The sequence below is a fragment of the Euphorbia lathyris genome, chromosome 7 (genome assembly GCF_963576675.1).
Source record: "Euphorbia lathyris chromosome 7, ddEupLath1.1, whole genome shotgun sequence".
NCBI classification, from domain to species: domain Eukaryota; kingdom Viridiplantae; phylum Streptophyta; class Magnoliopsida; order Malpighiales; family Euphorbiaceae; genus Euphorbia; species Euphorbia lathyris.
Window position 1 is genome coordinate 58,308,875 of NC_088916.1, and position 18,460 is coordinate 58,327,334.

The window sequence follows — 18,460 nt, forward strand, 5'->3', positions numbered from 1 at the left end:
TTGACAATAAAATGAGGGAAAATCGACTAAGGTGGTTTGACCATGTAAGATGAAGAGCGCTTGATGCGCCGGTTAGGAGGACTGAAGAGTGGCAAAGAGATGTAGTGGTGAGGGGTAGAGGAAGACCTAAGCAAACGTGGAGGATGGTGATCGAGAGTGATATGAATTTATTGGGGATTGAGGAAAATATGGTAGTCGATATGACAAAATGGAGGGAGAGAATTTGTATCACTGACATGACTTGACTTTATGGTTTTATATGATGATTCATTTTAGCCGATCCCGAATAATTTTGAAACTAAGACTTTCTTGTTGTTGTATTACTTGATTACCACAATTTAGGATACCATGGTTGATGCTAAATTGATTTGGAGGTGGAGCTTTGGCCATTTTTGGGCAGTAACTTCGGCTACTAAAAATAGAATAAGAATCTTTTGTCATATTGTTGAGAAATTCTACGATGATTTGCAGCATCAATTTTCCACAGTCTGTTTAATTTTTCATATTGAAATCATCAACCTTTGACATTAATAACGTCCATACATTTATTCTTCATTTTTTTTTTCATATTTATTTCTTGTTCATTGGATTAATACCTTTCTAGCCTGAACTTGTCCCCTTTTTCACTTAACCCCCGGTAGGCGGCCTTTTAATCCATAAACTCAACAATTGTAACACATTTAATTCATATAGATAAAAATGGATTACTCCTTTTGATCCTTGCATTTTCATTTCAAAACGGTGAGTTTTAAGTGTTTTGGTTAGTAATCTCTTTTTTGTCTTTTACACATGAAAAATAGCATTTTACAAAAGTAAAGAATTTCTGCTTTTTGGAAAATCAGTCTTTTCCAACAGCAAACAGTAAACCATAACAGTAAACATCAAACAAACAGCAGGTTAAACAAACATGCCCTAAATGTGTTACAATTGTTGAGTTTATGAAGACGGAAATGTTAGCCACTAAGTACATGGGATGAGATAAGGGGGTGTTTGATTACTCCATTTTCTCATCATGATTGTTTTTTCACTTTAAAAATAGAGTTTTAAATGTTTAGTAGAGATTTCCTATTTGCTATTTATACATGAAAAGTAGCTTTATATAACAGCATGAAATCTATCCTTTTTGGAAAAACAACAGTTTTTTTTTTTAACAGAAAACAACAAAAAACAATAAGTAAAACAAACGAGGCTAAGTGGAAAAGGGACAAGTTTAGAGGCTGATGAGGTATTAAGCCTTGTTCTTTTTTTATTATTATTATTAATTTGTTCATGAGGTGATTTCCCCCCCCCCCCCCCTAGAAAACACTAGGTTTATTTTGCGGTTAATAAAGTAAAATAGCTTTTTTTGGAGGGTTAAATGTTAAATATGGTTTTTCTTTTTAAAGCTCTAAATTGGAAAGTTGTCCTGACAATTCATGGTAGGTAAAAAGTATTTTGAGACCTTAATCTTTCATTTTTTTATGCATTAAGTTTTGATTTTTTATTTGGACACATTAAACTCCGTATCTTTTATTTTTTATCATATTAAGCTCATGATAACCATAAAAATCAGTTTTGAATATAAAACTCAATTAATGGAGAGTTATTCATTTCACTTGCGTTAATTTTTATTTTTAACAATTTGAAACAGTTTTTAACATGTGTAATGTAGTTATAGGAAAATTGTAAAAACTTTATTTTGAACTGTAAAAAATATAATTTCAAACATTGATGAAATTAATAACACTTTTTTAACTGTATTTCACAACCGACCAATTTGACAAACAATAACTTAATACGACAGGAAATAAAAGATATGAGACTTAATATGTCCAATTAAAAGATTAAAAGCTTAATAAACTCAAAAAATAAAAGATGCCTATTTTCATTGTAATGTAATTTATGTTACAAAATGTTTTATGAGATCCGTGTATTTGGTTCAAAACTTCAATTTCCGTCTTAAACATTCAATAGTTCTAATAATTTCTTATTCTTATCCAATTGCATTCGATATCTTCATATTTCTAAATAGAATTGATTGGATGTATAGTGAGAATCATTTATGTTACAAAAATGTTTTTTGTTTCCTTATATGTATTTTGGTTTAAAATTTCAACCGCCCTTAAACTTTCAAAAGTTTGAAATGATTCTTTATATTCTTATCCAATTGCATTCAATACCCACATTCTTATCAAAATACTCGTCATGTGTTAAAAAACGACAAATAGGCAAACAATTAGAAAATTTTGAATGCACATTGCAACCGTTAAAGTTTTGCGGTTATTGAATTTAATTGGACAAGAATATGAAATTATTGAATGTAATTGGATAAAAATTTGAAGTTATTGAATACAACTAGCCAAGAATTTGAAATCATTTGGAACTTTTAAACGTTTATGGGGACAATTGAAGTTTTGGACGAAGTATATGGAGCAATAAATGTACTAAGCCTATTTTAAACTAATAGGTTCAGTTTGTTTTACCTATTGTTTGCTGTTGGAAAAAACTGCTTTTCCGAAAAGCAGTGATTCTCTGCTTTTGTAAAAAACTATTTTTCATGGGTAAAAGGCAAACATGAGGTCACTTACCAAACACCTAAAATTCTCTTTTTTAAGGTGAAAAGGTAAACATGAAAATGAAAATGACCTACCAAACACCCCCTAAAAGTGATTCTCTAATAGATCATTTTATCACGAGATACAAAAGGTTCGATGTTGTAGTCAAATGACAGTCAAACTAGCTATATTCAAGTTTTCTTAAATAAATAAATTGAGCTCTCATTGATAGATAACCTATAAATTCCACTGCAAATTATCGCCTGAGGTTCATGGTTTATCTTGACCTTGGAAGTGGATGGACCTACCTTACCTAAACTGTAGTTAGCCAGAACAAATTTAACACAACATGAATAGCAAAAGGAAGATCAAAACAAAACTGGACGGCTTTTCTAATGTTGTGAATTAGCTCATTTCAAGATGATTACAAGCCAATACGACTATCAAAAAAATGGGCAAAAATTGAAGCATCTTCGTTTTTTTTCTTTAACAATGAAAGCTCAGTTAAGGATTAAACTGGGATATTCTCCTCGAATATATATTTATTCTCGTATCTTCTTCTTGTTTTCTCCATAATTTGGTTTATCCACTTTATCTTTTATTAATTTCTCATAATCCTCCCCTTAATATAAATTAGTCCCACTAAATACTTGCTTAATCAAAACAAATTATTATTAAATAAATAACAACAAAATGAATTACGAAAATTACGACCCTTCTTTTCCTGACCAGCCAGTCGTCGACCTCTATCTCCCAATTTGGGCTAGCCTTCCAGCCTTTAAGTCCAAGCCAGCCTTCATATGGGCTCAACATGGCTCAACATCAGTCATCACGTACTCTCAACTCAATGACTCGGTCGAGTTAATTTCAACTCAGTTACTTCTTTCATTGTCTAGAAGCGAAACCGTCGTCGTTTTATGCTCACCTGGTCTTGAACTCGTTGAAATCATCTTTGGTTGCCAAAGAGCTGGTGTTTTGAGTGTTCCGATTTTTCCACCTCACCCTTCTTTCGCTAATCAAAACTATCACCATCTTGTTCGAGTTCTCTCGCAGACAAACCCTAGAGCCGCCATTGCTGATCGTGATTACATCGCTCAAGTTCAAAATTACGTCGATTCATCTTCTTCTAATCGTAAACTCGTTGAATTGCTGAGGAAGGTGAAGTGGATTTCTACTCATGAAATTAAGAGCAAGAAGAGGAATTCGATCTCCTCCTCCTTTTATAATGGCTGCAAACCGGACGATGTTTATTTAATCCAGTACACTTCCGGTGCTACCGGAGTTCCGAAACCGGTGCTTGTAACTGCAGGATCAGCTGTTCATAATGTAAGAGTAGCAAGGAAAGCGTACGATCTGCATCCAAACAGTGTGATCGCCTCTTGGTTGCCGCAGTATCATGATTGTGGCCTTCAGTTTTTGTTAGTTACAGTGATCTCCGGAGCGACATGTGTATTGACATCGCCTCTAGCTTTTCTTGCTCGGCCTCGGCTATGGCTGGAGTTGATTTCAGATTTCAAAGCGACTTGTTCTCCGGTTCCTTCCTTCGCATTGCCTCTCGTTGTCAAGCGCGGCGGAATCGGAACTCGAATTATAAGTCTATCGAGTTTGAAAAACCTAATTATCATCAATGAGCCGATTTATAAAGCATCTGTTGACGAATTCATCGATGTTTTTAAACCTTTGGGGCTAAATCCATCTTCAATTTCTCCATCTTATGGCTTAGCAGAGAATTGCACCTTTGTTTCAACTTCCTGGAGAAGCAATGGTGATTTGAATTTGAATCTCCCGTCTCATAATAAGCTCTTACCGATCTCAAGGCTCAATTATCAAAACGAACAAGATGAAGACGAAGAAGACATGGAGATTATAATCGTAAACGAAGAAACAAACGAATCAGTTGCAGATGGAATCGAAGGTGAGATTTGGGTGTCATCTCCGAGCAATTGTTCTGGTTATCTAAGCCATCCAAATTTAACACGAGAGATATTTCAAGCAAGACTGAAGAACAAAGTAAGCCGGAGCTTCGTCCGCACCGGCGACAGAGGAATCATTAAAGGGGAAGAAAGGTTTCTCTATGTGACCGGAAGATGTTCCGATGTTATCAGACTCGGAAACGGAGAAGAAATCCATCCTCATTACATAGAGACTGCTGCTCAAAATAGCTGCCGGAAGTTTATCAGAGGCGGTTGCCTAGCGGCGTTTGAGATAGGGAGTAGAATTGTTCTTGTGGCGGAGATGCAAGGGAGGGAAGAAGACGGTGTCGTTTTGAGGAAGATATGTGAAGCGATTAGGGAAGGTGTGATGGAGGAAGAGAGAGTTGCAGTTGGAGTGGTGGTTCTTGTGAAGAGTGGAAATCTGCCGAAAACAACTTCAGGTAAAATTCAAAGATGGGCAGTTAAAAATAAGTTAACTGACGGTAAAATGAGTAAAGTGATGGAAGTGGTGTTTAATAATGAAAAAGAGATAAGCATAACGGCAAAGAAAGTGATGGCTCAAAGGAAAGAGAGCTTTTCAACAATTGCAAATCCTCCCTCTCTCATTTCTCATTTGTGATTTATAAACTCGTATGTATTTTATTTTGATCCATTGTATTTATCTATCACAAAACATCTCTTTATGTAATTGCTCTATTGAGTTGATATAAAACAATGGTATTAACTTTAAATTCTAGAATGATGTCCAGACGTCCCCAAATTATCATCAAGATACTTTCTCTCCTATAAACATTTTTATCAAATTCAACTTCGAGAGTGTAATTGAACCTAAGTAAATATTCATTACTCAATTCAGAATATGATTGTGCAATATCAATGTGTATCAGATTTCGTTCTAGGAAAGCGCATTGCAGTTTCCATAGTCCTATAGTATTCATATGGCTTTTTTCCTCCAGAGAGCTTGTCTCTCTGTCTCAAAACTACATGTTCGTCTATTAGTCATGAGAGAACTTATCAAATGTGTAGAAATAGAGAAGATGAAACAAAGAAGATGAGGAAAGTAGCTAACGGAGTACTACTGCAGAGTTTCATTAATGAAAGAAGAAAGAATACAAAAGTTGACATGTGATTATGTTTAAGCCTTCCTTACATAGGCTTAACCATATATGGTTCACATTTAACCATAAACTCAAACTATAACTAACTATAGTTAATAAAATATCCTAAGTAACCCAATAAACAATTAATCTTATTTATCATTTATATCCCTCCGCAAGCTGGAAGGCATACAAATGTCTTGAATACATAATTGTTTTACTATTGAATTAAAACTAGACCTCCCTAATGGTTTTGTTAATATATCAGCAAGTTGTTGAGATGTATGAACTGACGGTAAATGTATGTCACCAGCTTGAACTTTCTCTCAAACAAAATGCAATTAGACCCGGCAAAGCGACACACGACCCGATGACACGACACGAACACGACATGCTTTTTTAGTGTTAGTGTTTAGGGTTTTATGACACGACACGAAAGTTGACACGACACGAAATGGCACGTTAATTTTCGTGTCAACCCGAAAACACGAAACTGACACGGATATTGAAAATTTTTGTTATATTCTCTCGTGTTTTTTATATCACTTTATTAATACAGATAATAAAATTATAATTATTAATTGCAAATATTGATTTGAATTTCTTAAATTGTTATAAACACATTACATGACCCTCTAACATGATATTATCGAACTTTTCTATAATTATTGTTAACATACTAATCTAAAAATGATATAAAACGTTTAAAAACAGTACCATATCTTTTTATATTTTTAAGAGTTATTATTAATATATATGCATAACAAAATTACATGTAACCCGAAAACACGACACGAAATCGACACTAACCCGAACAGGTTAACACGACTTTGACACGAAAGTTTTTGGGTTGGGTTTGGGTTTACTCTTTTGTGACACGAACCCGAAATGACACGACACGAACACGACTCGAACACGATAATTGCCAGGTCTAAATGCAATCGAGTTCAATATGCTTGGTCCGTTCATGAAAGCTTTGGTTTTGATCAATGTATATAGCGGACTTGTTATCTCGGTAAATTGCAGAAGGTATGTTTTGTTTGTAACCAATATTTTCAAGCAAAAATTTGAACCACTGTAATTCCCTAGCAGTCATTGCTAAAGCATGATATTCTGCCTCGCTGGAACTCCTCGAAACAGTGTGTTGCTTCTTGCTCTTCCAAGAAACTAAAGAACTACCCAAGAACACAGCGAACCCTGTCACTGACCTTCTAGTATCAGGACAACTAGCCCAATCTGAATCACTATACGCCTTCAATCACAATTCTGAATCTGCTGGATAAAATAAACCTTGTGCAGTGCATGATTTTAAGTACTTGACAACACGTAATGCAACTTGTAAATGTTCTTCTCTTGGATTTGCCAAAAATTGGCTCAACTGATTGACAGAATACGTTATTTCTGAACGAGTTGTTGTTAGATATAACAATTTCCCAATTAACCTTCTATAACCTTGTTGATCTTGTAATGCATCCCCTGAATCTTTCGTCAATCGAACTGAATTGTCCATCGGAGTTGTTGCTGGTTTAGAAGCCAATAACCCAGCCTCAGCAATCAACTCTAATGTGTATTTTCATTGACAAATAAACAACCCTTTTGATGACCGAGCTATTTCTAAGCCAAGAAAAAAAATTAAATTTCCAAGATCTTTTATTGTAAATTTCTGATCAAAAAAGGCCTTGACATAATCAATCTCCTGTATATCACTTCCTGTTAAAATAATAGTGTCTACATAAACCAACAAACAAGTTAGATGCATATTATTCTTCTTTAAAAACAAAGAATGATCAAATGGAGACTGGACATAACCAAATTGAATAAGCAAAGCTGTTGACTTAGCATTACATTGCCTACTGGCTTGTTTCAAGCCATATAACGATTTTGTTAACCTGCAAACTTTAGTTTTAGACTCTGGTTCAAAACCAGGAGGCATTTTCATATACACTTCTTCATTTAATTCTCCATGAAGAAACGCATTATTTACGTCTAACTGAAATATTCCCCATTTCTTAATAGGATTAATTGTTTGTTGGGTTAGTTAGGAGAAACAGAATGATTGATCCAAGAAAGAACTAACTCATTACAACGAACCCAAGAATTATAATTTGCTGCTCCAGCCAAAGGACATAATATAGTTCCATCTGTAAAACCAATCTTGTTTTTCGCAACTAAAGCTCTTCGCATAGATCGTTTCCAAGAGTAAAAGTTGTTACCATTAAAAACTGGAGTTACCAGAACTAAACTGGGATTCTCATTGGATGAATATAATATGGACTTTGAGTCAAGTCGGTAGATGAATTCTGGAGATTAGGGTTTGAATTTGGAATGGGGATTTCCGTCTGTCATATTGAATCGAGAAAAGAAAATAATGAAAGAAATACAGAATCGTAAAACAGAACAGATCTAAAAAGGATTCTGGTGATAAATTGTTTAATCCAAAACTGAACTAAACAAAGAAATAGAAAACTGACCCAAAATCTGAATCAGGTGAAAATTTGAGATGAATCAACCTTTATGAGAAACCTTCAACATCTTCATGGATTGCGAAAGTTAAAAGCTCTGATACCATATCAAATGTGTAGAAATAGAGAAGATGAAACAAAGAAGATGAGGAAAGTAGCTAACAGAGTACTACTGCAAAGTTCCATTAATGAAAGAAGAAGAAATACAAAAGTTGACTGGTGATTATATTTAAACCTTCCTTATATAGGGGCTTAACCATATATGGTTCACATTCAACCATAAACTAAAACTATAACTAACTATAGTTAATAAAATATCCTAACTAACTCAACAAACAATTAATCCTATTTATCATTTATAGAACTAGCAGTGATGTATCAAAGATCCACGAACATAGTGTTTATGGTACTCTCTAGTATTTTATGGATGCATAATTGATATTTTTAGATTCTTTTGCACGGAAAAAAATTAAAACTTCATATATAACTTCCATAAAAAAATTAGTGTTTTTTTAAAAAAAAAATTTCAGTTGGTTGGTGCTCAAGCATCTTGGCTCCCTTATACATGTCATTGACTAGAATGAATGAATTAATTAAGCCGAGTGCATGTTCATTGTCTCATGGCTTATGGATATCCTACATAGAAAATCTCTATCTAACTCTATCTCTTATATCAAGTTGAAATTTGGGAGGGAAAATCATTGATACATAAGCAAGTAGTATTAAATGACGACAAACTGAGGCCTACCTGAGAGATTTTTTTAAGACAATTTGTCTAATGTTGGCAATCGTCTATGAGGATCCAATAACTTCGTTCGTCGTAATCAACCGTGTGCATATTATCATCACTGGAATAGAAGAATATAAGCATGAAAATCACATAATCGTCTATGATACATTTAGGCAAGATAAAATGTTATTTTAACTTATAATGGTGGCCGAAACTTCGATTCAATAATGCTTAAGCGAGAGGCAATGTATAAATACAAATAAATTCGGTCGTACTGATGTAAGCGGTTTTGTCTAGCAAAGGTAAAAGCACAGTTGGATTTTGTGATACGAAGATTCAAAGAACGTTCTAAAAATCTCTAAAAGCGGACTAAAATAACTGTAGACGGTATTTTCATGATTTTCAAAAAGTGTAAGCTGTATTTTTGCAATTTTAAAAAATAGTCGGTGCATCCCGGCTATTGAGACTCGGTGAAAACACCACAACTCCGCCCAGGGAAGAATTCCCTCTCGGAGAGGAGGCCCCGACCTCCTAATTGAGGCATGTGCTTCACCTTTATTTTTCATTTGGGAACTCGTGTAAATAAATAGGAGCCTCATTAGGCATTTGGGTTGGGGGGAGGATTTATGAGAAAATAGAGAGATCGTTTTTTTTTTTTTAGAAAATGTTCCATAAATTCTGAAGAGAGAAAATCCAATCAAGAAAGAGAAAGTAAGTTGTGAAAGTCCTAAAGTTAGTAATTATTTGGAGGTGTTTGGTTGTTCATTTTCATACTCCTGTTTGTCTTTTCATTTCAAAAGGAATTAGGTGGTTAGAGCATCTCCAATACAATATGTTTGAAAGGGTGTTTGATGAGGTGGATGTTGTTTGCATTGAAGGAACAAATGTTGTTTAACTGATTATGACAGTGTTACCAATTTTTAATACCCATTTGGCATCCTTACTTTTTCTTTTTTTTAATATAAAGAATGATTTAGTTATCTACTATTTGTGGAATTTTATCACTATATTTATAATTAAAATAAATTATATATAAACTAATGATTTGTTGGACTATAGTGGCAATTTTTAAAGTTGCTTAACATTTGAGTTTTTTTATTTTTTACTTTTTTTTGTCAAAATGTGATGTGGATGTGAGAGAAAGTAAAATACTCCCTCCATTCTTTTTTACATGTCGTTTAAGGTTTTTCATCAAGACCAATGCAATATTAATGAGACTATTAAAATGACTAATGTACCCTTAATACTTTTCTCCTGGATCTCTACTTTCTATGCAAAATTTCTCTCTCTTATTAATTTTTATGACTTAATTAAGATAATTTGCATTAATAACTATATCTCTCTCTTACAATAAATAGGGGCAAATTAGAGAAAGTATTGTAAAAAGTGCATTGGTAATACAAAACGACATATAAAAATGAACAAATTCAAAAGTCCAAAACGTCATATAATAAAAAACGGAGGGAGTAATATATTTTGAGATAATGTGTTATATTTTGACAACTTTGAATGGTGCTTACATTGGAGATGCTTTTAATGGCCTCATGTTTGCCTTTTAGAATCTCTGTTTTTTTATTTTTTTGAAAAACAGTTTTTTCCAGCAGCAAACAGTAGATAAAACAAACAAACCTTCATTCTAAAAATATCCAAACATCAAATGTTTATAATCTTCAAAAATCTAAAAGCAATACCCAAAAGTCCCAATACTAAAACCAAACTAGATGAAGATATGTTCCAAAGGTAATATTAAGGGCATAAAATTCATCACTTTTTATTTTTTAATTATTGTTGTTTTATACTTGTGGGATTTGTTTGAGATATTCTTATTGTTTAATTTACACTTAATACATTACCATGTCCTTGAATTTATCTAAAATAATAGATTGGCTTTCTGAACTTTACAAGTATCTTACCAACTCTCTAAATTTATTTATTTTCTCTAAACTTGTCCGTAAAAATAGATTAACTCTCTGAATTTTACAAGTGTCTCACCAACTCTCTAACCTTACTTATTCTGTAACAACTAAATACAAAAACTTATTAAACATAAATTCTAAAAATACGTCTTCATTTATTCGAGAGGTAATTCTTTCGCTTCTCTTACCTTTCAACCTATCATAAGAGTTAATGCTGCAGGTTTGAGAGATTGAATGGACGAGGGTCGAGAGTTAGTATTATAGTTTTTGTATTAGTTGTTACAGAATAAACAACTTTGGAGAGTTGGTGAGATACTTGCAAAGTTCAGTGAGTTAATCTACTTTTATGGACAAGTTTAAGGAGTTGATGATACGAAATAAGCAAGTTTAGGGAGCTGGTGAGACACTTACAAAGTTCAGAGAATCAATCTACTATTTTGGACAAATTCAGAGAACTCGTAATGTAGTAGACCTTTAATTTATTTATCTTTCATATGAAATGACAGTGTAAATAAGCTTTATTCAATTGTTGGTTTTTATCGATGTTGATCCCCGTATTGGGATTTTAGTATTTATTTTAGGCTAATTTTTTTTATTTCTTTTTAATAAAAGTTTAATTTCTTAAAATTAATAAAATTGCCTTTTAATAAATTTCTCTTATTTAATAAGTCCTTTGATAACTTGTGGAAAAATCCTTGATCGGAGCACTTCCCTGTGAGGCGCCGTTGGGATCGGCCGGGGACACTCCGATGCCAAAGTCAGTAATATTTCTGAGAATAAACTGTAAGCACAAAAGTAGAGAATCAGTAAGTGTACCTTTGATCCTAAGAAGCTGTGGTATTTATATAGGTTTTTGTAACCTTCAGCATTAATGGGGAAGCAGGTGAAGAGTCGTGTCATTACTCGTCTTTAATTGCTATCAATTCTCCATTAATCTCAGTATTTAGCATTGAAACCTTCAGAGTTGAGGTATTCGAACAGTCAAGTCTTTATTCCCCTTTAATGGCTATTAATTGCCATTTAATTGTATTTATTCCCATTCATGGATGGTAATAAAGGCGCATTTTGGTATTCTTAGATCCGTCAAGGCGTATGTACGCTCTCCTTGAGAGCTATGGCGGGTCTCCACTACTCGCTCTCATCGGGCGTATCTCGTTATGGCGTATCTCGCCAAGGTCCACGTGGCGTGGCATAATGCTAGAGACTCCTTCCTTTTCCTCATTATTTGTATATTCGCCCCTGCATTAATTATCATTAATTCCACATTAATCATGCACAAATATCTCTTTTAGAAGGAATAATGGTTTGCCATTAGTTATATTAATTTTCCCTTATTCCTTATTCAGGAATAATTTGGGTTGTTATCATCCTTTAAATGTTTTAATAAACTTCTCTCATGAGATATTTTATGTCATCAATTTATTTATTTTATTAAAAATATTTCGTAAGGTCTCACAATTATCTCATATATCACTATAGCATGTAGAATTATATAAATCTAAATAAATTTAGAAATTATAGAAAAAATCATTAATTAAATTTGAAATCCTTTCAACAATTAGTTGAATAAGTGACAGTTCACGAACCTCATTTCTGAAAAGTAGAGTAATCACTCTGATTTTCTGTATCAATTCTTTCTCAATTTGTTGGAAACGGAAAATGACTCTGTTTTTTTAAACCCAAGTGTTTCAAAGTGTTCCTTTGTATCAAAATACACGATACTATCCTCCACAAGCCTAGCATTGAACTATGTGATATATTTTATTAGATTGCTCTAATAGAGATCATTTATAATTAGTTAAGTTAAGAGATAATTTTATAATATTAAGTTTTAGTTAAGAATAGATTAGAAACTTTATTCTTACAATCATTATATACAAGCCGTTAAGATTTTCAGAATTAAAGTAACTTTACGTATCACTCTGTATTTTTTATATATCTTCAATCTCACTTTTTTTTTTTATAATTCATTATTTTCATCAATACAATTTCTTGTTTTCTTAGCGATATATATTCATGCGATGAATGTTTGTGGTTTCCCGTGTTAGACAATTTTAAAACGCGAGAGCTTCCGGCCGCTAATTAGCACAAAGTCAGTATCAGAGTTTTAGGTAAAATGAATAAATGTTAGGTAATATAGCTAGGTGTAATAAATCTAAGCTAGAAGTTCGTGTTATGAAGGACAATGAATTGAATTGGAAATTTCAACATCATTACAGCTCCGAAATCATCTCGTGACCACAGATTGAATTTGGGGAAATAGATGCGGTTGGTAGTTTTGGCAGAGGATAACACACATGTCGGAAACTTAATCATCAAAAGACAAATATAGCCCTGAATATTTGGAAGACACAACACAAACAAATACTAGGCTCAGACAACAGGATTCATAAGTTGAAAAAAACATAAAACTATGATGGACTTTGAATTGTGTAAAATAAGAAATTTTGGGTGAAAATGGTCTCTTGAAGTTGATCAATTATAATTTAAACTAAATTAATCATAGCTAGATTTATTCATGAACCTATTCGCTCTCCCAATCCGTCTAAACCTATTTTTTTTTATAGGATGGGTCAGGACATATATATTTAATATTTGACTTAGTCCAACCCAAATCCGTAAAAGCCCGAATATAAAATAAGCCAAGTTTGTGATTTATCTCAAAACCTAGACGAGCCCGGCCCGACCCACACTTACAAAAAAAAAATATCTGTTTTTTAATTGGATCCAAAAATCTAATTCTGAAAAAACTGGTTTTATGAAATTTTTCAATTAACGTATTTCTCCATGTCATTTACTATCATTTAACTCCAAATAAAGACTTTTTACTACATGTTTATTTGTCATTTTACATAAATAGATATTACCAATCAGTTAAGTTTTACTAAACAAATTTACAAAATAAACCAGTCAAATCAGCCAATCAAAAAAGTAATCAGCTAATCACTAATATAATCAGCTACCAGCTATTTAACAAACAGATTTTAAATTAAATTAATGGTAACTCTCAATTTTAAAGGATATTTTAAGTAAAACAATAGTAGGAAGGAACTAGGACCCCTACAAGATTTTGCGTCTACGTTTGATGACAAAAGAAGGATACATAGATTTATCATAAATGCTCTAATTCCAACCTCTTGTGTTCCACTTCCATTGTCATACATTCAGTGGAAGCTTTCATACTTCTAATTTAATTTCAAAAAATCAGTATAGGTACTAATTTATTAATCTAGATAAGTATTTTGTTGTAATTCAAATTAGTATTTGTTGAGAATTAGATTTTTAGATCCAATAAGTTCTTTTAAATCTCCGTTCACCAAAAAACCACTATTAAAATTTGACTAATCAAAATCTTTAAATGGCTCAAACCTCTCATTTTACCATAAAAAAAACTCTTTACCAAATAGATCTAAATTGAATTTCTTTAAGCTAATAATTACTCTATTTTATTTTTTTTAAATATAGGTACTAAAAACTGATTAGATTTAGGTTTATTGGACAAAATGTATCAATAAGATTAAATTAATACCTAAAGTTTAATTTGAATTAAATTGCTCAGCTTTTAAGAGACAATTTTCACCCTCAATTTCTTATTTTTCAAATACAGATGAAGTTAACGTATATTAACAAAATTAGATGTTCAATACTTACTAATTTAGTCATCAATGGCTCAATGAAACAAAAAATAAATGATCAGAAGTTTAAAGTATCAAAATAAAATATGAAAAACTTAATAAACCAAAAAAATGAAAAATCAGGGACTCAATAATACTTTTTACCATTAAAATACATGAACCAACTTTGCCGATCATTTATGCTGCTGAACATAAGGAATTCATCAATACTAGTATTTTCTTATGATTAAAATAAATTAATCTAATTAATGTTACTGACATAAATAAATATACGATCGAATTGAAAAAGAAAATAAAAATGAGTGTTTGTTTTTGTTTTTCCGACATTGTTATTTGTTTTTTTAATTCTAAACAGAAAATAAAAACAATTTAATAAAATTTCGTAATACTGCTTTTTAGTAGAAAAATCAACTAGTATTTATTATCTATCAGCAACAACAAACTATAGGGATAAATGGAGTAAATGGGTCTTGATCCATTTACTGATCCATTTATGACCCGCCTGTAACATAATCCAAATAGGATTAGGATTAGGATTAGGGTTAGAGTTTAACATAGCTATAAATAGATAGTTAGAGAGACTAAAACCTTGAGACAAGATCATAAGATAGAGAATCTCTTTCCTACACGCCTCCTCTCCCTTCCTTTGTCTTTGAATTTCGTTCTTAGTTCGTGAATCAAGGTGATTACTTCTTTAGTGTGGTAACATCTTAGATCGGTGATACGGAGCCAATGTCAATTACTTCCGCTGTTATTCAACGGATTTGCGCTACAAGAGGTAAGCCTAAATCTGTTGATTTACTTATTAATTAGATCTGAGTTCATTACCAGTCCCTTAGAGGTTAGAGAAATTCATTAGCATTTTCTGTTGAAGCCTTCACAAACAATTAACAACATCGACAAATAGGAATAAAACGTAGTTTTATGGGATAGAAAATGAATGAAATAGTTATTCTATGTAGAATACATATTTCAAATTTTGGCTTAACTTTTACTTGCATAAATTGCAAAAATACACTATAATCAGGGGCGGAGACAGGGCCGACCCCTCCGGCCGTCGGAACCATCATAGCCACGAGTAGTTTCGGCCCCTCTTGCCTCCGTAAAATTTAAGGTTATGGTGATTTCGGGTCTCCTATTTCCAAGAAATTTAGCTCGGAGGCTATATTAGTACTCCAAAATTGGGCCAGGTTCCGTTAAGTCATCTCTAAATCCAAAATTTCAATTTTTTTTGGCCTGTTAAGCCATCTCTAAGTTCAAATTTCTAATTTTTTTTTACCTTTTTCATCTATTAGGCCTTTTCTAAATCCGAATTTTCTCTAGTAGACACTGATTTAGCAAAAAAGAAAAATTTACACCCCAGGTGTAAAATCAGCCCTTCCAACCGAACAATTATGTATTCGCCACTAACTCTAATGTTTACAACCAGAAGTAATTTTAGTCCTAACATTCGATACTGATAATTTTACTTTAAAGGTTGGGATGTAAGAGTAAATTTGCAGTATTGTTTGGTGTGGAAAAGTAATAAATGAAAGAAAAGAAGAAGAGGAAGTATATTGGTTGTGTAATTATGATGATAGTTGGAAAAATAAAAGAAAAAAACATGGTGATAGATAGATAGATAGGTGGTCAGAATGGCAATGCTGATCTGATCATCAGGATAAAAAAACAAAATACAAAAATACAAAATAGCATGGAAATGAAAATTCAGTTTGCAGAAATAGTAATTAATTGGATTGGTGGATTTTATTTTATTAAATACTAGAGGAAAAGAAATGATTGAAGAAAAGCAAGTACCAAAGCAAAAGAAAAGGTTAAAAAAGACATTGGTTAAGCTTAAGGCGTGGTTCTTTTTCTCAGAATCAACCTTCTCTACTACAAGACAATTCTCCTTTCACCCTCTTCACTGCTCACCTTTTCTTTTTCCTTGTATGCACAGCACACATGCTCTCTTAACTTTCTTTTACTTTCTTTACGAGTGTCTGTTTCGTTCAGCTGTTAGATGTTAGCAGTTAACAGTCACGGTTAGTTGTTATAGTTAGTTGTTTGTTTTTGTTATTAACTAATTAATTATTAATCTTTAGTTTTAGTCTCCTGAATTTGTATAAAATATAATTAATTAATCACTTATTTGTAAAAAAAAAATAAATTAAATGAGGAAGATTGTATTGCATGTGTCTTAAAAAAAGTAAAATGAGCAATTTCAGGCTATGCGGTTCTAATATTAGAGAAGACAAGTTTTACAGTTAAACAAATAAGAACTTAATTTGTAATATATTATATGAATTATGTAATAACATTTCAAGGCGCGTGTAACACATCTTTCGCATTCAGCTTACTTTTTTGCAACCGAGTGATTGATTGATTACATTTTACGCAAGTTCAGGCAGCTAATTGAACATTTTATGTAAGTTCATGAGGCTAACGAGACACTTTGAAGTTCAGGAGGTCAATCAGCCTTTTTGGACAAGTTTAGAGGGAAATGATGTATTAAGCCTAATATGTAAAATATCTGATATGTACATGTTATAAATTAATCAATAAATAAATTATAGAAAAAAGGTAAATTCCAAATATAATCAATGTGAATTTTCTAATTTGAGATTATTAACGGTCAAAACAGACGGTATAATATGAAAGTTTTTAGTTTTGCTAATAGTGAGTACCGTAGTCCTCTTTTAGCAACAAAAAAACCACAAATAACTATTTATAAATTGTTGATATTATAGGCTTAGAGAAGAGATCCAGTGTGATAATTTTTTTATGGTGAGACAAGTCTTATGGTTTTTAGTTTTGCTAATAGTGAGTACCGTAGTCCTCTTTTAGCAACAAAAAAACCACAAATAACTATTTATAAATTGTTGATATTATAGGCTTAGAGAAGAGATCCAGTGTGATAATTTTTTTTATGGTGAGACAAGTCTTATGGTGTGACAATGACCAATTTTGTAATTAAGTAGAAGAAGATGACAAATTTATAAATAAAAGGAAAGAGAAAATTGTTTTATTTTTTTCTTTAAAATGCATTTTCCCAACTTTTCCAACCTCGTTTTTCAAAAACAATTATACCGTTGGACTCGTCTTAGTTAGACGGTCATTTTAAGATCCCAGAAGCTCGGATAAAAAAAATTCCGGTGAACAGAATCCGGTGATCTGTTTTTCTGTGAGAAAAAATATCCAGAAAATGTAAAACATCATTCTGAGAAACTTTAATTCTTGACTCAAAGTGATATTCCTTACAGTTTAGTCTCAAATCAAGGAATCCGGTGATTAGGTGGGAGTTTTCCAGCGAGAAAATTCTGTTAGAATAATTAGTACGCTGATTTATTCTGTTGGAACAAATAGTACACTGATTTGGAACAATTTCGTACACTGTCGGAACAATGTAAGTATTCTGTTGGAATAATTTAAGAATTCTGTTGGAACAATATAATTATTTTATTGGAACAATTGATACACTGATTTCAAACAATTAGTACACTAATTAGACCAATTTGAATACTGATTTAGAACATACTGGCGTCTAGCAGTATGTGCTGGTTTTTCCAACACACAGTGCTGAAAGGTATAACAAAAAACGTGTCCAAAAAATTGAAAACATATAAAATATCATTTTAAAAAACTTTAATTCTTGTCTCAAAGCGATATTCCTTACGGTTTTGACCCAAAAAATTGTTGAAGCGTGTAAAATGGATAAAATTAAGAAAATTTTTTTATTGGGACTAAACCGTAAGAAATTCCACTTCGATCCAAGAATTAAAGTTTCTCAGAATAATGTTTTATATTTTTTGGAATGTTTTGAGAACTTTTTTGGGCACTTTTTTTCTCGTCAGAAAACGCCCACCCGGATTTCGTTCACCGGAATTTTTTTAACCTGAGCTTCAGAGATCTCAAAATGACCGTCTAATTTAGACGAGTCTAATAGTATAAAAATTTTCAAAAAATGAGGTTGGAAAGGTCGGAAAAATATATTTTAAAGAAAATAAATAAAATAATTTTCTCTATAATCTCTTTCCTTTTATTTACAAATTTATCACATTGCCTTTTTCAATTATAATCAAAACTACGTAGTTTTGTTATATCACATAATAAGCTACTTGCCACATCAGAACCCCTTGTGTCACTGGATCTCACCCCTATAGGGTTATATAT

The 18,460-nt window shown here is 32.2% G+C and overlaps 1 protein-coding gene across 1 annotated transcript; it reads left to right on the top strand.

Moving 5' to 3' along the window:
• Positions 1-3,081: 3,081 nt before the first annotated feature.
• LOC136234885 (uncharacterized) lies at positions 3,082-5,199 on the top strand. The gene has a single exon (XM_066024375.1). The coding sequence runs from the start codon at positions 3,228-3,230 to the stop codon at positions 5,085-5,087; it is 1,860 nt and encodes a 619-aa protein (XP_065880447.1). The 5' UTR covers positions 3,082-3,227; the 3' UTR covers positions 5,088-5,199.
• The last annotated feature ends 13,261 nt before the right edge of the window (positions 5,200-18,460 follow it).